We start from the raw sequence: 23,052 nt of genomic DNA on the forward strand, positions 1-23,052 counted from the left end.
CTTTTAGATTGATCAGAGTTCAGCAGGAGTTGATATCATCTAGATAGTGCCTTTAAATGCTAATCAAATCTGATGTACTAATGGTTTTTGTCTATAGCACACAGTGAGTGAAGTGAATCGAATCATACTTTAATCTTATGTTTTGTATACAATAGAATGGCATTGGTTATAAAATGGTATTTCTATGACCTACAGGTTGGATATCATCAGGCAATATTCATGTGTTTGCGTGTGTGTGTGTAAATAATGTTTAAATGTGCTTGGCGTTAACAATGTCGCTTGCCTTTTTAAATGTTAATTCAGGATGAGTCGGTGCATTGAGGTTAATTATTTAAATGAGTGAACACAGAACTGATCATGTTCTTGATGCAACAACTGCAACACTTGTGTGTAGACACTCTTTCATTATTTGAAGATTGAAGACAACCCAAGCTGACATTGGAGGATGGTCACGCTCTAAAATCAATTCATCCACACTGAAGATCGAAATTCAGATCAACCACACAAAATGCTTATTTCTTCCACTGACCAAGGAAATGGCAGTCGAGTGGGACATTCTTTCAAGAGTAACTAAGTGAACAGAGGCAAATGAAAGCCTTAGTTCGGTGATGATATTCTTATGAGTTCAACTGCAGATTTTCTATTTGAAGAAGACCACTCAGATAATCAAGCTATGCACTAATCAAGAAAACATTTTCATCAAGTTTCCAATAAATGCCAAATGTGCTCTTCTTACGTCCCTTATATAGTGTCTTCAAGTATATTTTTTGGCATCACATCTGCATTTTGTCATGTATTTATTAATCATTATAAAATACATGATACCAACAAAAATGCAGAAAGAAATTGTGTATGTTTGACTGGAGGTAAGTGTACACACCCATACATAGATGCATTACAAACAGTTGAAGCAACTCAGCAAAAACTTGTATGCAGATGTCAGCTGCTGGCTGTGTACATTCACTAACTCTGGTTCATGAATCCTCAGACCCAGGAGTTCACTTTCATGCTGGACTTTCTGACTGCAAAGCCATTGTTGGAGAAGCTGCAGAGCTGGAGTGTAAAGTGAGCAGTGAAGAATGTGTGGGAATATGGTACAAAGATGGGAATGAGGTAAGCCCAGGGTCTTAATGTGTATGCTTATAGGCTTTGATGTGATTGCAGAAATATAGCCAAATAGGAATTGTCAATTATCATGTATTATATGTGAACTTCAGATGAAACTTTATTCATATTTGCTGTGTTACAGTTAGTAAATCGGTTTGTCTTTTCCAGATTAAATCATCTGAGGGTATAACCATTTCAAAAGACGGAAGTTTCCACAGGCTGAAAATTCACAAAGTCACTGAGGAATTTGCTGGAAAATATAAATTTGAAGCAGATGGACGGAAGACAGAGTCCTTGATTATTGTTGAAGGTAAAAACACATTTCAAAGCTAAATTTCTCACTTGTATAAAGGGGTTGCATCACACAGAGAGTTCCCACGGGCCGTGGTTGTGATGAAAAATGTTTTTAATACATATTACTCTATATTTTATCTTAAGTGCATAACTAGATAGCATGACACTGCTTGACCTTTCTGTATTGTTTTACCAATCATTTTAGACCCACCCAGATTTCCTGCTAAGGACCTGGAAGCATTTACAACCCCTGTAACTGTGAAAAAAGGACAAAAAGCTACCTTTAAACTACCTTACATTGGACGGGAACCTATAAAAATTCAATGGTACCTAGAGGGTGAAGAGCTTTCAGAAGAATCGCATATCAAGTTAGATAACTCTGAGGGTTGCAGCCGTCTGACTCTAACCAAGCTGCAGCGCAAGGACAGTGGTGAAGTCAAGATGAAACTCAAAAATGAGTTTGGCACTGTTGAGGCCTTCAGCCAGCTTATTGTAACAGGTATGTATACTAATATTATTTTACAGATTTTTGTAGGTAGGGCTGGGCAATATGGCCAAAATCTTCTATCCTTATATGAACCTTTTTATATCTCGATAACGATATATATCACAATATACTGTATGTTTTCTGGTAATTCAATAAATAGTCTATTAAAGTGTAACTCTGGCAAAATTGGACCACACAGTCTTTTTCAGCATGAATATACATTGAATAAGCCATCGAGTCAAGTTTGTAAGTTATTACCTTTTAACAGAGAAATCCTGGACAGTCGTAGCAGCCAGACATGGCTTAAACTGAGTAGCTTGGGGCAGAGTGCTCATAATAGCACTAAACCTCTGCAGTAGCATGAAAACAGTCACTACACATAAAAACAAAGCACCAACAATGTAGTGAGCTAACCCAGAGTTTATAACAAAAGACTGTTTGCTACGTCTATATTGAGAGGCAGCCCACACAAGTTGATTACCAAATGCAATGGAGTTCAATTCTATTGATGTTCAATGGAACAATAGAACTCAGTAATGGACTTGTTGGGCTGCCTCTCAGGTAGTTAAGAAATTTAGGGCAAAATGAACATAATGTGCAAGGATTAGAATGTAAAAGGCCATCCAAATGATATAAATTTTGCTGTAACACAGCTAAAACAGTGATACACTATATAGCAAATATGTACTGTAGAACATGTTTATATGGTTTTGATGATATATATCTGATGATTTTGATTATAGAACCAAAACTGCAATTTTCAAATTATATTTGATCAGATATTTCAGATAAAATTTTCTAAAAAGTTTCAGTTAATGTGCTTGTTATTGTCAATTTGGATAATGGTAGGGTGTATTCCGATATCTTGATTTCAGCACGATAAGACTCTATTGAAAGACGATTAGTTATCATATTGAATTATTGCCCAGGTCTATTTGTATGCTCTTATTAGGAAACATGTTCACCACAGATTAATATAATATATACTTCTTTCTGACAGATAAACCCACTCCTCCAATGGGACCTCTGGAGATTGTTGAAGCCTCCTCCTCAGCTATTGAATTCAAGTGGAGGCCCCCAAAAGACAGCGGTGGCTGCAAGATAGGCAACTATATCCTTGAGCGACAACAAGTTGGCCGCAACACCTGGAAGAAGGTGGGGCCCATTGGTCCAGAGGCCAAATACAGGGACAATGATGTAGACCATGGCAAGAGATACTGCTATCGTATCAGAGTGGAGACTGAAATGGGCACCAGTGAGCTGATGGAAACAGAGGACATTCAAGCCGGAACAAAAGGTAAACTCAGACAGATATTATATATATGTTATCTTAGAAATATCACTTTTTAGTAAAGGCCAGTCCCACCACACATAATTTCACAGTAATTTGAAATTTCAATGAATCACACCGATGGGAAATAAACAATCCTGAAAACATCCCAGGGGGGAACAAACGTCACCTTACACAGACCAGAAAGAAGCTCAGAGGGTGATTGTGACTGCAAAGCGCTAGCACATTAGCCATTTTCTCACCGGCTACAGTAGTTCACCAACTAGCCTTGAGAATCATCCTGACATCACAAAGCCCTTACCATCAGTTATCTCATGAAATCACACAGATGAGGCCGACTTTCAGCTGTGACTCTTGAGAACAAACCTTCGCATTTCCAACATCACAATCAATTCTCCCACAGTACGCAAACATGTATTTACAAATCCCAATCTTTTGTGTGTACAGCATACCCTGGACCTCCATCAGCACCAAAGGTTGTAACTGCCTTCAGGAAATGCATCACCCTCTCTTGGTCTCCTCCATCTGACACTGGAGGAACCAATATTCTTGGATATAACCTTGAGAAACGCAAAAAGGGCAGCAACCTGTGGAGCGCAGTCAACAAACATGATGAGATGATCAAAGGTTACTCTATTATTCATACATTATGTCACAAAAGTGCATGTCTGTTTACTGATGTAATTCCTATACTGCATATGCATTTTTCCCCATACAGGTAAGGTATTTGGAGTTAAAGATTTGATTGAGGGCATGGAGTATGAATTCCGTGTGTCAGCAATCAACAACTCTGGAGCGGGTGAACACAGTTCACCATCTGAGTTTGTGTTTGCCAGAGACCCTAAAAGTAGGTGAACATTTAGGGATGTTAACAATCAGTATTTCATCAACACTTAATACAGCCTACAGATTGCAGCACTCAATATGAATCATGTGTTACAGAGCATCCTGGTAAAGTCATAGACTTTAAAGTAACAGATTCCACCTACACAACCCTGTCCCTGGGTTGGGCCGAACCCAAGGAGATTGAGGGTGTTGAGGATAAAGCCAAAGGATACTTTGTGGAGATCAGGCCTGCAGAAAACACACAATGGGATCGCTGCAACTCAAACGCGATAACCCTGAATTTCTATACAGTGAAAGGCTTGAAGTCAATGGCCATGTACTGGGTGAGAATCATTGCTACTAATGATGGAGGAGAGGGAGAAGCACAAGAGCTGGACAATTACATCCTTGCTATGCCCCCTCCTGGTAAGAAAATCACTTCAAAGTTAAAATCCTGACTTTAGTTTTTTAAGAGATTGATATACTCCACAAACCTAAGCATGTTTGTCATTGAAGCCTGATTTGTACAATCCAAAAAATGCAATGATGATTTGGGTCAGTCATAAATCCTTTTCCAGGTCAAATGTAGAACACATATGATTGCAGCAGCACTATACATTGTACTATAAAAAAAGTATGATTTTTCTGGTTTGCCCTTAATCCTTGAAAACAAAACAAAATTAATGACCAACTCTTAACCTTCTGTTCACCCAGTAAGACCACGATTCACTGATGCCAAAATCAAGAGTTTCATGGTGGTGAGAGCAGGAAATTCTGCAAGATTCCACATTAACTTTGAGGTAATTTAAGAAGTAATTTAGATGACTTTCTATATGTAATTTCTTCCTCTGACAGCTTTGACAAAACGATTACATTTTGATATTCTTTGTAGGCCTCACCTTGGCCTGAGATCATCTGGCTGAAAGATGGAGGGCCAGTGTCTAAAAAGGTGAACATCAATAATACAGAGGGAACATCCCAGCTTCTGATCGCTTCTGCTGAACGCTCAGATACTGGAATCTATACTATCATTGTCAAGAACATTGTCGGCCAAGACTCATTCAGCATTGAAATTAGGGTCACAGGTGAGTTTGGTAAAATACTGTACATACTCACTGTATAAATAATTTCCTCATATTCCATTTTGTTTGTATCTGAACCCCAGATGAGCCGAAGCCACCAGGTCCTGTGGAGATTGATGAAATCGTGCCTGGCACTGTAACCATTTCATGGGACGCATCCCCAGATGAGAAACGTGACGACAGGCTGCACTACATGGTGACCAAGCGTGATTCAAGTAAAAGAGCATGGCACACCATTGCAGATCACATCTTTAACAACAGATTCACAGCGTGCAACATAATGCCGGGCAGAGAATACCAGTTCAGAGTCTATGCAAAGAATGACATGGGCTCCTCCAAACCTTCTGAATCCCAAAAGTGGCTGATTTCTTGCAAAAAAGGTATGTAAATGCCAATGACTCCCCTATTTGTCTTAAAAAATAGACCAATACTGTATCTGTATTTGAAGGAATTGCATTTTTCACCAAGACACAGGCTTGTTAAGTACATACTGTATTGCCTCTTGAATGCACTAAAGCACTAAAGCTGTCTGTGTATCCTCAATATGGACTAGTATATAAATAGGGCCAGAATTCACTGTACCTGTACATTTCCAATTATTCTGTACCTATAGGATCATACTCAGGTCAATCAGGCATGTCTTCCTGTTAGATGATCACATAAATAATTTGGTGCAATTCATATCTACTTTCTCCCAGAAAAGTTTTCTCTGAAACTGCCAGAAACGAAGACATGTGATCTCCAGTCTCCTGCCAGGTTCCTTGTCCCGTTGAAAATGCATAGTGCTCCTCAAGGGTATGAATGCTACATGAGCTGTGCTGTAAAAGGGGATCCGACACCTCATGTGACATGGCTCCGCAACAATATCAGTCTGAACACCAACACTAACTACTTCATCTCCAACACCTGTGGAGTCTGTTCTCTGCTCATATTGAGGGTTGGCCCTAATGACACCGGAGAGTACACAGTTGTTGCAGAGAACTCCTTGGGGAGGGCAGAGTGCTCCACTAAACTGACAGTCAGAGGTAAATCTTGACCAGAGAGTAACTTGTTCTTAAAGAAGCTGTCACAATGTTCTGCATTGTTATGCAGTTATGATCTTTGAAATATGTTGCTAATAACTGCCTCTCTTTCCCCCCCCCCCAGAATAATCAAACACACTGAAGATGGTAAAATTGCTCTAAAATGCTTAAAGAAACTATGTTAGTGTTTTAATTTACGTACAGCATATTTGGAGTTCAGCACCCTGTCAAATGTAGAGTGAATGATCATTTAACATTGCCAATGATACTTTCGTTAGAAGATAACTATTTGACAAATTCATATACAGACTGATGTTTATTCAAATTTATTCAAAATAAAGTCTTAGGCATACAAATTTTTGCTTAAATAAAAAAAATGAGTGTTGTTTGTTTTGACTTTAACTGTGCAATCTTAATAGAAATGGGAGCTTGAAATACGAATGTGCATAATGGCATATTTTAACGATGGTAACAGTAAAGTTTATTTCAAGAGCACATTTAAACACCAAAGTGCTGTACAGAAAGCACACAGTGCTGTATAAACAAACAATAAAAAGTAATGTACCAAAACAGAATTTTAGACATGGTAATAGAAAAAGGGTCAGTGAATAAAAATGTTTCTTTAGCCTAGAAAAACAGAGATGGAAGGAGAACATCTGATAACAAATGGCAACTGGCCCCACAGTTGTGGAGCAGCAACTGCAAAGGCTCGGCCATCTTTTAGTTTAGTTTAATATGCATGTTAAACAGCAAAAATATACATAACTGTGGATTTAGAATATTTCCCTTAAGTGAAACTTAAATCACAAAAAATACTGACATGAAAAATGTATTTGATACTGACTGATAGTCTATTATTCATATGAAAATTGTGTGGGTTTAGTGTAAATAAATATTTCATACTGCTATTGTGACTTGACATTTTCAATCTGACCTACATGTCAAATTTAAAAACACTTATTAACACTTAATAGTGTGTATGAATATTCAAAAATGGACTTGTATGATGGTAGACTTAAGCATATATTGTGGCCACAGTTCAAGGCTTGACATAGCAAGCAAGTATCAAAATTCATACCACTTGTTTAGCTCCATGAAGGTTGATGTGAATAATTTATGTGCAGTGTTCTTGTATTACCTCTCTGAGCAGATTTTTTTGTGAGGTCAGACATTAGTCCAAGTTTAGAGTCACTGAAGAAGAGAGGGTCAACAGTTGCATCCTGGCCCAACACGTCTAACCAGTGCAGGATGACACCTCTCAGTTTCAAAGTGAAGTACAATGTCAAAATACTATGTAAATTATTTATTTTCTGCTCCAGTCTATAAAGAAATAAAACAAATGCTTGTGGCTCATTAATATCAGAAACAGATAATATCAGTAAAATCAGCTTGTTTTATTGACTTTTCGTCAATTATGTCCGTAGCAGTGTCAATAAATAAATAAGAAGTTTACGCGCAAATTGTCTCATTTTTGGGATCTACTTTCTGAGTGATATTATGGTCCATTAATTCTGACATTTATAAATATGTTTTATAAACATTACTAAGACAAACTAATGCAAGGAGCTTAAAACAAAAACAAATCAGAATCAAAATTTAATTGACACTTACCTCTTGTTAAATGTTGGCATGAAAATCAGGCGCCCTAAAATTAAGCTAATGGAGAGGAAGCTCAGTCCATGACACTTCTCATGAGACTTGCCTTTTTAATAAGAGCAGCCAAAAGCACCCTGCTACTGAAATTCCAGTTCCGAGGGAGGGATTAGAAAGCTTCACTCCTGCAGAACCTCTGGTGGTGGTGGTGCCCCCCCCCCCCCCCCCCTTAAATGACCTATTGCACTTTAGGGCCAAATTGTATGTCGGTAAACCTATCCCCAGGAGCCACCAGGGGTTACGTTGCTCATGAGTGTCTCTGAAAGACTTTATTGCCTCTCAAAACCAAGAGCCCACACTCAAGAATCAGCTGGAACCTGGTTGGCAACAGAGAGCAGAGAATTGCAGCTCACTCGGAAAAACAAATAGTAAGTACATTTACCAAGTACTGGGAAAAGTCATAATTTGGTTGGATATTTGATGAAAATCTTCATTCTGTATGCAAATTTATGTAAATATGTACATGTTATATGTGCTCGTCTGTCACTAGTATATTACTGTGAATGAACCTAAGGTATAAATGGTAGTGAGATCTCACTGGTTAGCCTCAGTGAGATGTCCAATTGAATGACAGCAGTTTAATTGATTTCAGTATCTCTACAATTTCATAGGATTAGAACCAATTTGATGAGTTGTTATAATGTTGTTAAAGAAGAATGTTTTTTTTAGGTAAAATAATTATCTAAGCTTTATGAAAAATAATACAAAACAGGAAAATGTTGAAGAAAGATCATGATTAGACTAATGATTGTGCAAGACTCAAAACTCTTTCAAAACTTGTCCCTACACTTTGCTGCTACAAAAATTTGGGATACAGTGTGTTGCCAAGGTTTAATGTGATACTGTTCTTCGTTTTTTTTAACACATAAGAAACCACAAAGTAAAAGTATAGGTTCTGCTATTACACTCAGCTCGAAATTAGGGCATAGAACTGACAGGTTATTCATAAATCAGGACACACCCTTGGCAAAGTTATTTTCTCTCTCAGACAAAAATAGTTTTACAGCAGTGCAGCGAGGAAAAACTGTTAAATATGCAGACACTTCATCAACTGACAATACTTGGCAAGGTATATTTTAATTGAATTAAACATTAACAGCTTAAGTGACTGTAAAATTTACTGCAAAAATAAAATATTAACTGTAAAAATCAAGGAAGATTAGCAGAAGTATGGTGAAGAAAGACTGCTAATATCAGTTTATATTTGAGCCTTTCCTGTGTTATTTACACTTAAGAATGTCATTTAGATTCTACCTCTCAAATAAAAATCTTACCATAGTTGCTAAAATGTTTCTGAGTATTTGCTTTTCAAGTACGTACATGTTCAAGTTTTGACAAGCTCTGACTGAAGCTTCTCCTACAACAAAGCAATACTGGAGTCTAAGCAACTATACACTTTTGGAGAAGTTAATTATGAATTCTGAAAGTGATTAGGGTCACATATGATCATCAAATGCCCATTTTATGGTTTAAGAAAAATAGCACCCAGATTTGAATCTTTGCATGTTTCACTACCTTTTCTACTTTATCTTTTTACATTATGTTAATTCAGGGCCAAAAAGAAGCAAAACCTATGTGAAAGATTAAAAAAAATGGATATGACTCATGTTACATTTATGGTCAGTCACTTGCGTCACTTCCTGAGTCATGATTGATGTTTTATGAGTTATGTGACCTACTGCCTGTAAAATAAGGCCAGCCACTTTCAGGAATCTACAAAGGGAATGTTGAGTATTTTGTGAACACAGGCATCCTTTCATTCATAGCACAGATAGGGTTACTAACTCAGGTATCCTAATACTATTTGCAATATAGATCTCATAGTTTAACACTGACTCACAATGCAACACATCCCATATTATTATCTTTAACTTTTGGAGAGAGGAATAAATTGTGTCCCATTACATCTTAACTGTCTCTTAAATGATGGGCTTTACTTAAAAATGCATCAACATGTTGTAAAAGTGGCCATAATGCTGCCACTAGTTAAAACAATAAGTGATTCAGAACATCTGGAAGAACTGAACGGTCTGTCAGACAGATGGAGATTCTCATGTTTACTGACATGGTCAATGCTTACAGCTTCAGACCACATATGGATTGTTGGATATATTGGGCACTGACACATTAGAAAATAACCCTTAAAAATGATAAAATCCAAGCAACCATCAATGTGAAGACCAATCAAAATGGTATATGAGTGAGCTGCCTTATTGAAGGTTGCCTTATTGAAGTTGTACTCCATAAGATTTCCATCTCTTTAATAGCCTTTTAAGTTAATATCTATCAAAGAGTGAGTTAAAACAATGGTAATTGATCATATGACCCACTAATGAAAGCACTTATCTTGCCTTTTTGCTGTAATATTGCAATATCCATGTTGGTGGCGACATTCCCTTCCTAGTAAATAGGCCGCCATATTAGTGACACTGCTGACAGCGGTTGGTCTCCCTGCCCAGATCATCGCCAACAGTTATGCTGCGTTCACTAATCAAAAATAGGAAATTCCATCCTCTGAGTCAGGCTTGTAGGACGGGCAGAAGTATAGTAGGAACATCTGTGTGTGTGTCTGTGTATGTGTGTGTGTGTGAGTCTGTGTGTGTGTGTGTGTGTGTGTGTGTGTGTGTGTGTGTGTGTGTGTGTGTGTGTGTGTGTGTGTGTGTGTGTGTGTGTGTGTGTGGATTTAAGAAGGGGACATTTAGGGGACGGACTGGAAGTAGAGGTGAATGTGTTTCAATTAAGTTTACAAATGAGCAAAAAATTAAAAAATAATCAACACACATAGTGACCATGAACATGCAAAGATGGAGGGCTCTGAAAGAACAGGCTCACCTGCAATTAAATCTTACCACCAAAGAGGCTGCTAGATATAACATATCTCAAATCTTACGTAGTACAATTTTAAGTATTAAGTGTTTTAAAATCACATTGTAATGTTTTTGCATTCACAGAAGCTGTTGTCTAAATCAAAATGTTTAAAATACGTAAAGCTAAGGAGGAGGAGCCAACTGCTCCAGGGCAGGGTAAGTACCAAGAGTCTGAATGTGCGTCTTTAATTGCAAATTACTCCCAAACTATAAGATATGTGATTAAAACTAAATTTAAGTTCTTCATAAATTTGTAAATCATGCAATCTATCTAATTTAATGACAGTGAAAATTAAAAAGAAGTCAGCGGTGCCTGGAGTTATGATCACCCAGTATGTGGAAGAACTACCTGAAGGCACCAGCACCCCAGATTTCACTCGGAAACCCATTGCTCTGACTATTCAAGAAGGTAGAGTGAAATACCACATCTAATCACATGCATGACTTGAGTTCTTTCTGGTTTTGATAATGACATCATGGTACAATATTGTTGCCATTTATGTAGGAAAAGTGGCGATATTCAGAGCAGTCATTACTGGCAAGCCAACACCGACTGTGACCTGGGTGAGAAATAATGGAGAAATAGATGAAGAAAGATACAAAATCATCCAAGAAAAAAATTCTGGTGAATACCAACTACAGGTGAGATCATTGACCATGTGTCATAAGTAATGTTAATTCAAATAACAAATGATTTACAAAAGACTGGTGGATCAACAAATTCATCAAAATGATCAGCAGGCCATCTTGCACTATTTTTGCACAATTCTGATAATCATGTATTGATTAATAGATGACTGCTGTAACGGTGGATCATGCTGATACCTACAAGTGTTTTGCCAGAAATGAATATGGAAAAGCGGTTGTAACTGCTACACTTAATGTTATTGAGGGTAAGTTACTTACTTTTATCTCATTATACATTAAATTAAAAGTAATTATTAAGATACATCTGGCTCACCATTTTCCTCCATTTAAGTTGGCTTTAAAAAGACGAGAGCCATGCAAGAATCAAGAACAGGTACACAGCCTACCTTTAATCAATAATAAGGCCATTGGCAGCCATTTAATCAAAGTTGTAAACTTACTACTGGTTTTGTTGTAGCTGTCCGACAGACTGCTGAGGACTTCAAAAAGGCCTTAAGAAATAGGTAAGAAGCAAATTCACGAATGGGTAAAAGTGTCTTATACTAGCCATGTATGATTATTACCTTAAAGCGTTTTACCTTTTTTTCCTTTTATAGGGTTGACCTTGAGCCAAAAGAAGAGAAAAAAACAGAAATCGATGAAAAGTTTTGGGATCTGTTGATGAGTGCAGACAAGAAGGATTATGAGTCCATATGTGCTCAGTATGGTGTCACTGATTTCCGTGGGATGCTCAAAAAACTGAGTGAGAGGAAGATAGAAAGGGAGCAGGAGCAGGAAAGGGTATGTTTCAGCTTCATTTAAATGCAAATGTAATGCACCAACACAGCTGTAGTACAAGTGCAAACTATAAAGTATTTTCGTTTTTTTCTAATTCCAATTTCTACAGGTTGTTGAAAGGCTATGCAACCTAAAGCCCATTCAGTTGAAGGATGACGGTGATGCAGAGTTTGAACTTGAAATGTCACTTAAAGACCCTACAAGCAAAATCTTTTTATTCAAGGTGAGATGTTTATTTTGGCATTTTTTAAAGTTTATTGTATTAATATGTACTGCATATTCATATCTCAATACTGATTACATTGAATAAAAGCATTCAGTCAAATTCATATTCTGCAACACTTTTGCCTGCTAATGTTTTAACAGGATGGAGTTATGATTCCTTTTGATTTGGACACAGAAGTAAAACATGGACTGAAACAAGTGGGGAAGAAATTTGTGTTTAGCATTAATGGTGTTGACCCAGATGACGCAGGATTATATCAAGTGGAAGTGGATGGAGTCAAGATCTTCTCAACTGAATTCAAACGTAAGATGATGCACCAAATTAATTATCTACACACTTTACACACTAACATGTACACAATGCCAATACAACAGTCAAAAAGAGCTATGAGTTGTCCTGTAACAGGAGTTTTGAAATACAATGTTATGGTAATTTTAATTTTGTGCTTCGTCCAGCTCCTCCTGTGGACTTCTTGGTCGCAATCAAAGATGTGAAAGCAGAGGAAAGAGAGGATGCTGTATTTGAGTGTGTCCTCTCACAGCCCCTGAAAAAGATAAATTGGATGGGAAAGAATGTCACACTAGAGCAAGGGGACAAATATGACATCATTGTCTCAGAGGACATGCTGATTCACACATTGGTGGTGAAGGACTGCATGCCACTGGACAAAGGAATTTATGCAGCTGTGACGGGACTAAAGTCCTGCAGTGCCTGGCTGATAGTAGAAGGTAATTGTATCTTTTCAGTCTTTCCTGTTCAACACAAGTTTATCAAATATTAAAAAAAAATCCCATAAAACATTTAACATTTTCGGCCTGGTACTGTGTAATTTTCATTAGTTGACAAGGATCCAAACTCTCATGGAAAGAAGAAAGCTCGCAAAACGACCAGAGCAGGTGGCGGAGGAGCTGAACTTTTGAAGATTGCTCAGGAGCAACATTCTAAGGTAATGAAAGAGAGAGACGAGTTGGTTTCAAAGGCAAAGGCAGAGGCAGAAGCAGCAGCTGCTGTGGCGGCAGCTGAGAAGGCAGAAGCTGATGCTAAAGCAAAAGCAGAAGCAGAAGTAAAGGCCAAAGCCAAAGCTGAAGCCAAAGCTGATGTCAAAGCTGATGCCAAAGCTGAAACCAAAGCCAAAACTAAAGCCAAGCCAAAGGCAAAGGCAAAGGCAAAGGCAAAGGCAAAGGCAAAGGAAAAGGTAAAAGCAGAAGCAGAAGCAGGAGAAGGCACGGATAAAGCAGAAGCAACCACTGTAGAGGAGGAAGAGGATGAAGAGGATGAAGAAGAGTATGATAAAGAAGAGTATGAGGAAGAGGATGGACTGGAAGAAGAAATGTCTGAATCGGCTGAACCTACCTCATCAGAACCCAAGCAGAAAGTACAAGCAAAGGAGGGAGAGGCTCCAGCTGAAGCTGCTGATACTGAAGAAGAGGAGCCTGTTCAAGAGAAAAGAAAGAGAGTGAGAGAAGGCCCACTTGTCCCTGATACAGTCATTGGTATGCATCAGAACATATTTATTATATTCTAAGTACCGCTTTGTTGTCCATATATTCCTGCTTCAAAAATAAGGTTGTATTTCAACTTAGACCCCGGAGTATACTTCACCGGTGGACTGTCAGATGTAACCGCAATCATTGGTACTGATGCAGAACTGGTCTGCAGGCTAAGCAGCGAGGAGTGTGACGAAGTCTGGTACAAAGATGGGAAAGAGGTGAGGAAGATTTGATTAAGGAGAAGCTTTCATCTTCAACCTTCTGAGTGTTTACATCTGTGTGTGGTTGTGTGTGTGTGTGTGTGTGTGTGTGTGTGTGTGTGTGTGTGTGCATTTCAGATAATGGCTACAGATGATATCTGTATTGTTAAAGATGGGACTTGTCGTAAACTAATGATCAAAAACTGCAAAGAAGATGATGCTGGAAAGTATCGATGTGAAGCGGACGGGCGTAAAACCGAAGCTGCACTATGCGTTGAAGGTACTGTAATCATAATTAATTTGAGGTACACAAACAAAAGGACAGCAGCTGTGAAAATCTGTAGGACACTATTTTAGCTCAGCATAAAAGTCTTTGTTTGAAACTGTGTGTTTTGTTTCAATTAGATCCTCCCAGAATTAACCCTGATGACCTCACCGAGTTCAGAAAACCTGTCATAATTAAAACTGGGAAAGATGCCGCCTTCAAGCTGCCCTTTGTTGGCCGGGAACCCATGAAGATCCAATGGTACAATGAGGGCGAGGAGCTGCTGGAGGACACCCATATCAAAATCGAGAAGTCTTCCTCACACAGCCGCCTGCTGCTTACCAAATGCCAACGCAAAATCACAGGAGAAATTAAAATTAAAATAAAAAATGAATGTGGAACCATTGAGGCCACCGCGCAGCTCGTTGTGTTAGGTAAGGTTTGTATGCTTGAGAACTTCTTCATTTATGTGTAGGTTATATACATAATATAAGATTGTGGATATGAGTGTGTTTGTTCTTTATTCATTTATCTTGCTGCAGATAAACCAACACCACCCCTGGGCCCTGTGGATATCATTGAAAGTTCTTCAACTTGCATTGACTTCAAATGGAGAACTCCCAAAGACAATGGCGGTTCCCCTATCACAGACTACATCCTGGAGCGCCAGCAAATTGGCCGAAACAGCTGGAAGAAATTGGGCAAGATTGGCCCAGAGCCTAAATACAGGGACACTGATGTGGATCATGGCAGAAAGTACTGCTACCACATTAGGGTGGAAACTGATCAAGGCATCAGTGAAATGATGGAGACTGATGACATTCAGGCAGGGACAAAGGGTGAGACTTCTTTCAAGCACACAAAAAAAATGATTCAGTGTCTCAAATACAAAAGTCTTTGTGTGAGCCAATTAAAAAGTGAGTGATTTTCTATTTCGTTGCTCTCTCAGCATACCCTGGACCTCCTTCTACACCAAAAATCATTAGTGCTTTCAAAGACTGCATTAATCTCGCTTGGTCTGCACCCACTAATACTGGAGGAACAAACCTTTTGGGGTACAACGTTGAGAAACGCAAGAATGGCAGTAATCTGTGGGGTCTTGTCAACCCACCGGATGAGCCTATCAGAGGTACAATGTTTGTCAAGAGTTTGATTACTGATGTAGCATTGTCAAGTGCAAATGTGCAAAAGAAAATAAATATACTGTATTGTGCATATTACAGTCTTAACTATACATTTTCACACATCAACAGAGAAAAAGTATGCAGTGAAGGATGTTGTTGAAGGCATTGAGTATGAGTTCCGTGTATCAGCTATCAACATTTCTGGTGCTGGAGAGCCAAGTGCGCCTTCTGAATTTGTCTTTGCAAGAGATCCAAAGAGTGAGTAAAAAGCCAATAAAAGCTATATTGTTGTCATCTTAAGGCAGTTGCTCAAATCCATCCATGTGTCCATATTCAACCGCTTGTTTCCATCAGGGTCGCGGGGTAGGATGGGAGGTGGGGGTGGGGGGTCGCTGGAGCAGATGCCAGTTGACATTGGGCATGAGGCGGGATACGCCCTGGACAGGACTCCAGTCTATCGCAGGGATGTTGCTCAAATCTAACTGTTTAAATGTTTATACTTTCAGAACCCCCTGGTAAAGTTATTGACTTCAAGGTGACAGACTCCACTTACTCCACCTTATCTCTGGGCTGGAGCAAACCAACAGAGGAGGAGGGGGTCCAAGATGAGGCCAAAGGATACTTTGTGGAGCTCAGACCAGCAGAAAACCCAGAATGGGGTCGCTGTAACTCCAATGCTATCATCATGAACTCCTATACCATTATGGGTCTGAAGTCTATGGCCATGTACTGGGTAAGAGTTGTAGCCACCAATGAAGGAGGAGACGGTGAGCCTCAGGAGTTGAATAACTACATCATTGCCATGCCTCCTCCGGGTGAGTCTGTGAAAATTGTGAACTGTCTTTAGGCAGAATTTTATACATTTTACATTAATTGAATCACTTACAACTCTTCCCACATTGTCACAGTGAGACCTCAATTCACTGACAAGAAAATGAAGAACTTCATGGTAATGAAAGCTGGGAACTCTGCTCGAGTCAACTTCAACTTTCAGGTTCAGTATAATATTCATACAAAACCTTAGGAGCATAAAAACACAAAAAGGTTTTCTTCAATGTTCTGTTTAACGTGACAGATTAGACGCTTCTCTGCTGCTCTACAAAAAAAAAGGAAAAAGTAGAAACCCACATCTTAGCCCTGTATCTCCTGTTGTTGGCAGGCCTCTCCAATACCAGCTATCAAATGGCTCAAGGACGGTCATCCTGTTGCCAAGCATGTGACAGTGAGCACCACAGACACATCATCGCAGTTAATGATCCCTTCATCAGAGCGCCATGACAGTGGGGTCTACACGATCATTGTCAAGAACATTGTTGGTCAGGAGACCTCTAGTGTTGAGATAAGAATCACAGGTACAGTAAAAAAAGAACATGTCAACTAATCTGTGGCAAATAAAAGTTGATTGAATACCAAAGGTTTGTGTGTTTGCAATGTGATATATGCATTATCTTTTTTAAATAGTTTTTAGAGGAAGCAAAAATGCTTCTCTTATTTCTAGAATTAATACACTTTTAAAATAGTTATGTCCTGTAAGGAGTAAAGAAAATGTAGTCTTTACTAAATAAATGAAACAAACATACCTACACTATATAGAAAATATTGTCTATATCATATTTTGTCTACACTATGGACTTAAGGGATTGGTGGGGAAATTTTAAAGAGAGCAACACTCATAGCAATATATTAATAATCCTTTGCTACTTGTTTCCAGATGACCCCAAGCCTCCTGGCCCTGTGGAGCTGGAGGAGAATGTGTCGGGAACAGTGACTGTCTCTTGGACTCCCTCTCCAGATGAGAAGAAAGACGACAGGCTGCACTACATGATCACCAAGCGTGATTCTGTCAAGCGTACTTGGCAAACTGTGGCAGACCACCTCTTCAATAACAAGTACACTGTCATCAATATCATGCCGGGCAGACAGTACAAGTTCCGCATCTACACCAAGAATGACATGGGGATTTCCAAACCCACTGAGTCACCAATCTGGGAAGTGAAGAGAAGAAAAGGCAGGTTTATCAAAAGTGATGCAAAATTTACAGCTGAAAATATTAGTCCATTAATAAATGAGTTGATCCATTGAAAATTAAATGGCTACAATTTTTATAACTGATAAATCATTTCAGCAATTCAAAGTAAAAATGACAAACTTTCTTAAATGTGAGGATTTGCTGTTTTTCGATTTAATTTGAACTTAAATGTATTCAGGTTTTGGACTGTCAGTCAGACAAAACAAGACAAGAAGATGTCACTTTGGGCTCTCAAATCATGCTTCACTATTTTGTTCAGTTTTTTATAGACTAAATATTGAAATTATTAACTGCAAAAGTAAAGAACACATTTATCAACTATGAAAATAACTGTTAGTTTCAGCCTTAGTGCAGTTTAAAAGGCACCAAGCCAGGTCTGAATAGATACAGTAAATAAGTAAAGAGCTGCAAACAATAAGTCAAGTAGTTTAGCCAAATAAAATTATCGTCATCATCGATTAATCATTTTATTACGAATATTTGCTGCTTCCAGCCTCTAGCATTCATAGTTTTTCTTTGTCATATGATAATGATGCAGGGGGTTTGGACTGTTAGTGTGAAATCAATTTATCATAGATGTGTACAAATATATCAGGAAATAAGTGATTAGACATATGTATAAATGTCTTCCTCCCAAAAGACAATTAAAGAATATCAACTTTCTACTCTAAGTCTGAAAGTGAGAGGTTTTCTCTCTTTCATGCAAATGGACTAGAGCATACTCTATGACAATGTCAGTTTTGTTTGTCTTTATGCATATGAAGTATTATACCATGATTCAACTATAGATACTGAAGGTAAATAAATGAATCTAAAAATAGATGATGAAATGAATGTAGCAATAAAAAGGGTATCTGCCCTTATGTATGATACGCTGTTAACGTTTCCTTCCTTTCTCTTGTATCCTTTCAGAAACTTTTTCTTTGAACCTTCCTGAGTCTAAAAACTGCAGCCTTGAGACACCTCCCTCATTCTCTGTCCCGCTAAAAACACACAACACTCCAGAGAGCTATGAGTGCTACATGAGTTGTGCAGTGACAGGAAACCCTAGACCCCATGTTACCTGGTACAGAAATAACATCAGCCTCAACACTAACACCAACTACTACATCACAAACACATGCGGGGTCTGCTCCATGGTGATACTCAAAGTTGGGCCCAAGGACTGCGGGGATTACACAGTCATTGCAGAAAACCTTCTGGGCAGAGTGGAGTGTTCAACTAAACTTGTTGTTAAAGGTAAAAAAGACAACAAAAAAACATATACTCAAATGGCTCTGTTACATCTTTAATTCTACTCCTCTGGCTATATGTTTTAACAATTCCCTACTCTCCCTCCCTCAGATTAGGATGATGCAATGGGCCTGACCCCCTGAAGATGCCCCTTCCATTTAAAATGAATGGAATATAAAAAGGATTTTTCAGTTTTGCAATCTGCTTTTTTGTGAATTACTCTGTCTTTGTTTGAATAAACTGTGGAGAAGAAAATAAAGGATGAAAGAGAGAAAGAGCTCTTGATAACTATCCAGCAAACGGATTCAAACTTAATTTAGTTTTTTTTTTCAAACTTACTTATCTACTGGATGAAAAGAGTACTTTGACAAGAGATATCCAAGATTCAAAAGTAATTATATGCTAATCTTGCACCCAAATGTACTGACCTATTTTTCCCCTGAGCTGTGATTATAGTCGTTTTTTTCTCCTGTTTTCCAAATAAGAGAAAATCTGCTGGCTTCTCTGAAGTTACGATCTCATGGAAAATTGCTGAAATTACAAAATTGTTAACACAGAGTATGTTTAAGTGTTTGTATGCAAAGTGTTTGAATCATTAATCATTATGCCAAAATGTAAATAAATCCTTCCTGTTTAACAGTGAACCGTCTTATCTTTTAATCTTAATTTAATCACAAGGTTGTCACTTGATGTATACCAAGACGAAGCGTCTACAGACACTCTAGCAGCTCTGTGAGGCGATATGGAGAAAATAAAATATCACAATAGTTTTGATGATATACCTACATAATGATATTGCTACATTATTTAGAGGGTTGAGTAACAGCACGTCACAAAATGTTTTTTGATAAATAATTATCAGTTACGTGGATAGTCTGGTAAAATGACATCACTTTACTAGGGCTGGACTGATAATGAATTTTTGAGACAAATACTGTCGATTTCAGAGGGGAAAGAATCACAGATTACTCATTTCCAGCCGATATGGTGCTGGCTGTAATGAATAAAGACCTTTTCTATGTACCAATATGACTCTGCTGAGGGACTCAGAAGGCTGCTTTACTTAATAAAATAACTTAAAAATAAAATATTAAATAATAATATCTATCATTACACATGTACTTCAACCAGTTCTAGAAATTAAATATATATATAAAATGTTCAGTATCAGTCAACTTCTGAACGATAAGAATAAGATCCGATTATCTATAAGAATAAATAAAATAAACTTAATATTTTATGAAATACTTTCCAATATCATCTCAAGCATTGCTGTCTGCATTATATGTTCTGTAAAAAACAAAAGGAACATGTTAGAAAACATTCACACTGATACTGATATGTCTATAAAAGGTCATTGCCGGCTGATATTATCAGCAAACCGATATATTGGCCTGGCTCTACCTTACTGAAATAAAGCCTTCAAAACTAGGAAAAGAAATATATGTTCTCATATCACAGTATCAATATAATATTGACATAAAAATGTAGATCTAATCGCATATTAATTAAAATGTTGACCTAATGATGGTGCTGGACGAAAAGTTATTGTCTGTAATAGATGTTATTGCAATGCATCCAAGACATTTCACTCAGAACAACAAATGTCAGCCTCATGGTGGGGCTAGGTGAATGGTCAGGGGATCGACGCATTCATTAGGATTCATCATCTGGGCACCATGAATGTTTTTAACAAATGTAATGTCAATACAGATGTTGGCAAGACATTTCATTAAAAAACAAAAGGTTACAATCGATGCAAAAGTTATATGATATTTTCAGTCTGGACCAAAGTGAGCAGAGCCATCCACAGAGCCATGCCTCTGGCGGGGTTTAAAAAACAACAACACGAAAACATGCCAGGTTACAATGATCCAAAATATCAAACGGACTCAGGCACTGGCATGTCTCTGCCCATATTTATCCTAGCCTTCCGGCAAAATCCAACCATTCATCATTCTTTAACAGCAAATGCTCGCCCCCAGAAATACCTCAAGTTTCTTCTTTATATTCTGTCTAAATATTTTTTGGGCTACACTTATACAAGCATCTGACTATGAAGTGCCTTATAATCAAGCGTGCCACATGGCCCTGGCAAACTGTTAGTGCATGTGGAGTTAAAAAATGGAAACGCATAATAAATGCCTACTTCCTCTTTGCCAACTGTCATATGGCTTCAAATTTCTGTTTTAGTACAAGCATGTGTTTGCAACGCTTTCACAGGATATGGCAAGTCTATTATTGACAGTCATAAGTGATAAAAATTTCATTTGCATGTGCAACCTTGCAAACAACTGTGCATCTTCCTGTGTTAAGTCCTAGGAGATACTAATATTATCAGTGGCCACATGGCATCTAGTTACTACAAACACAGCTCTTTATGGGGAGTTTATTGTACTAGGCTTTGACATTTAAAAGCCTCTAACCCCATGCCAACAGTATTTCACAATTCCTTGTAGTGTTACGCTTAGAAAAAACATTGCACATATTGGCTGTTGTTTACATACATTTTGGAAGAGGTTTCCCTTAATCAGACAAATTAAAAGACACCTTCCTTTGACAACATAATGTAAAAAGATAGATACTGCAGTTGCTTTTTCAGAACTTGGTCAGATGGTGTAGTTAATTGTAACAATTGGACTTTTCTATGAACAAATGGTTAATGAAAAAAAAAAAGGTTGCCAACATCCATATGGGGTTACAAACATCTATGTTGTGTTGTGTTGCATTGTGAAATGTCAGGTTGTTTGTCATTGTTTTGCAGGATAGAATTCAAGGCTCCTGACTTCAGTGACCTTGTGCAATAAATGCCTTCAAGAACATCAAGCCTCTCATATCAACTTCCCATGCCTGAGAACAGCCAGAGTTCTTGGGGCACACATACACTTTTATTACACTGCTTGAAATATCTACACACACATAATCGTGCTCAAACTAGGCATAGCTCTGTTATTACGAAGATCACAATAACTGGGCTGTGGTTTAAAGTGCCAGCAGCCCAGACTCCATGAGGAATCTGAATGACTTCTCACATGTAATTTAATATCCTCAAGGTGATTCATGTTGTGTGCATAACATATACATATTTCACATTACTGAAAAGTACAGTAAAACAGTACTGCACTCAATAGAAGAGATTCCATCCAACTGATCGTTTTCTGTAATGTTAATAAAATAGTGCTGTGTTCAGAATTACAGTTGGCCCACCTCATCTTTACACAAGTCTGACATCACGCTGCGTTATTTCAGCCACCTATTAAAAACAAAATGTATCTAACAGCTGGTCATATCTACCAAACTAATAAAATTGAGACTGTGCAGCAACGTGGAGCCAAAATTAAATACTAGTGGACCTGAAACCTGTCATCTGTAGATATAGAGGTGGTCTGATTTTTTTCTCCGTACTGTATAATGCCAACAGTGAAGCTGGTCTTTAATAAAATACCTTTAGAAGATATATGAGAAAACCCTCAGCTAAGCCTAAGCCATAAGCTTATGAATCCTAATATTCATTTCTTACAAAATTTAATAGATAGGCAGATAACAGTATTTAGTGATTACAATAATGATTAAAACATGTTGGCTAACTGAATATTCAATTAGCTGTTTTTTTAATTATTGATTTCAGGGAAGACTGCAAACACAATACTTTGATGAATGGATATATCTGTATTTTTCTGTGAGGCCTGGATAAACATAATGGAGAATCCATAAACGAAAAAACAAAAACTCAGCTACTTTAAAAGTAATAAAGTCATATATTGATTCCAAGATCAGATCTAATCTTTTTATAAGATTGTCCTGTTATATGTAACTGTGTGTTTTGCTGTTGTATGTCAATCAGATATCCTTCGAGAATGAAACCCTGTGTCTAAATAAAGGTTCAATAGAAAAAATAAAAAATAAAAAATCTCCCAACATATTCTCATCAGTAGGTTCATATGATATCCTACGAAATATGAGGTTCTATTTAACGTTGTCAATGCTGTGACAGTTATGTTTAGGCATCAAAATGTGACGTTTCGGGTTAAGCATCAAAACAACTTGGTTAGGATTTGAAAAAATGTCGTGGTGTGGCTTAGTTCTTCCAGTCCCATGGGTTAAAGTCCTGTGTTTTGGGACCCATCCACCATCCCAGCCTCTCATCCATATGCAAAGTGCTCTTATACTACATTGTCTGATTTCTTTTGTTGCTTTGAACAGAATTTCTACTGTTACAGAAACGTGGACTAAACACAAATTTCACTGCCTTTCTTTTAAAAGTTTTATGTATGAACAGTGAATGAGGACAGCCTGAATCTCCAAAGACAAGTCTGTGGTACACAATTACACAAGGATCCTGGGCTCATGCGGTTATCTGTGTATTATGCTAACAGTTGCATGCAAGACTTCTTAGACACCCAATAAACACATGGTATTCTTAGTTGGTGTC

At 37.8% G+C, this 23,052-nt stretch overlaps 2 protein-coding genes across 3 annotated transcripts in view; both read left to right on the plus strand.

The window, feature by feature from the left end:
* igfn1.1 (immunoglobulin like and fibronectin type III domain containing 1, tandem duplicate 1) overlaps nt 1-7,568 on the plus strand; it is a 29,293-nt gene extending 21,725 nt beyond the window's left edge. For both annotated transcript variants that reach the window (XM_083939266.1, XM_083939267.1), the window contains 12 exons: nt 989-1,113; nt 1,276-1,417; nt 1,607-1,900; nt 2,889-3,185; nt 3,627-3,806; nt 3,898-4,026; nt 4,122-4,430; nt 4,719-4,804; nt 4,897-5,089; nt 5,170-5,466; nt 5,785-6,111; nt 6,233-7,568. In XM_083939266.1, the coding sequence (XP_083795392.1) occupies nt 989-1,113; nt 1,276-1,417; nt 1,607-1,900; nt 2,889-3,185; nt 3,627-3,806; nt 3,898-4,026; nt 4,122-4,430; nt 4,719-4,804; nt 4,897-5,089; nt 5,170-5,466; nt 5,785-6,111; nt 6,233-6,237 (2,384 nt within the window). In that variant the 3' untranslated portion in view covers nt 6,238-7,568. The remainder of the gene's footprint in view (nt 1-988; nt 1,114-1,275; nt 1,418-1,606; nt 1,901-2,888; nt 3,186-3,626; nt 3,807-3,897; nt 4,027-4,121; nt 4,431-4,718; nt 4,805-4,896; nt 5,090-5,169; nt 5,467-5,784; nt 6,112-6,232) is intronic.
* Nucleotides 7,569-8,100: 532 nt separating this feature from the next.
* On the plus strand, nt 8,101-19,167 carry LOC310965581 (immunoglobulin-like and fibronectin type III domain-containing protein 1). The gene is made up of 24 exons (XM_083939268.1): nt 8,101-8,129; nt 10,713-10,784; nt 10,915-11,037; nt 11,134-11,270; nt 11,422-11,521; nt 11,608-11,649; nt 11,734-11,779; nt 11,873-12,056; nt 12,163-12,276; nt 12,420-12,582; nt 12,735-13,007; nt 13,119-13,772; nt 13,863-13,987; nt 14,108-14,249; nt 14,375-14,668; nt 14,777-15,073; nt 15,184-15,363; nt 15,488-15,616; nt 15,865-16,173; nt 16,267-16,352; nt 16,518-16,710; nt 17,070-17,366; nt 18,300-18,626; nt 18,732-19,167. Exons 2-24 carry the CDS (start codon nt 10,733-10,735, stop codon nt 18,734-18,736), a joined length of 4,272 nt encoding a protein of 1,423 aa, XP_083795394.1. The 5' UTR covers nt 8,101-8,129; nt 10,713-10,732; the 3' UTR covers nt 18,737-19,167.
* The last annotated feature ends 3,885 nt before the right edge of the window (nt 19,168-23,052 follow it).

The sequence above is a fragment of the Echiichthys vipera genome, assembly GCF_963691815.1.
Source record: "Echiichthys vipera genome assembly, chromosome: X".
NCBI lineage: Eukaryota > Metazoa > Chordata > Actinopteri > Perciformes > Trachinidae > Echiichthys > Echiichthys vipera.

Coding starts and splice junctions, on each gene's coding strand:
- LOC310965581 (XM_083939268.1), top strand. CDS start 10,733: ATGTTTAAAATACGTAAAGCTAAGGAGGAGGAGCCAACTGCTCCAGGG. Junction 11,271..11,421: donor CTGGTGAATACCAACTACAG/GTGAGATCATTG, acceptor ATTGATTAATAG/ATGACTGCTGTAACGGTGGA. Junction 13,988..14,107: donor GGTACAAAGATGGGAAAGAG/GTGAGGAAGATT, acceptor TGTGCATTTCAG/ATAATGGCTACAGATGATAT.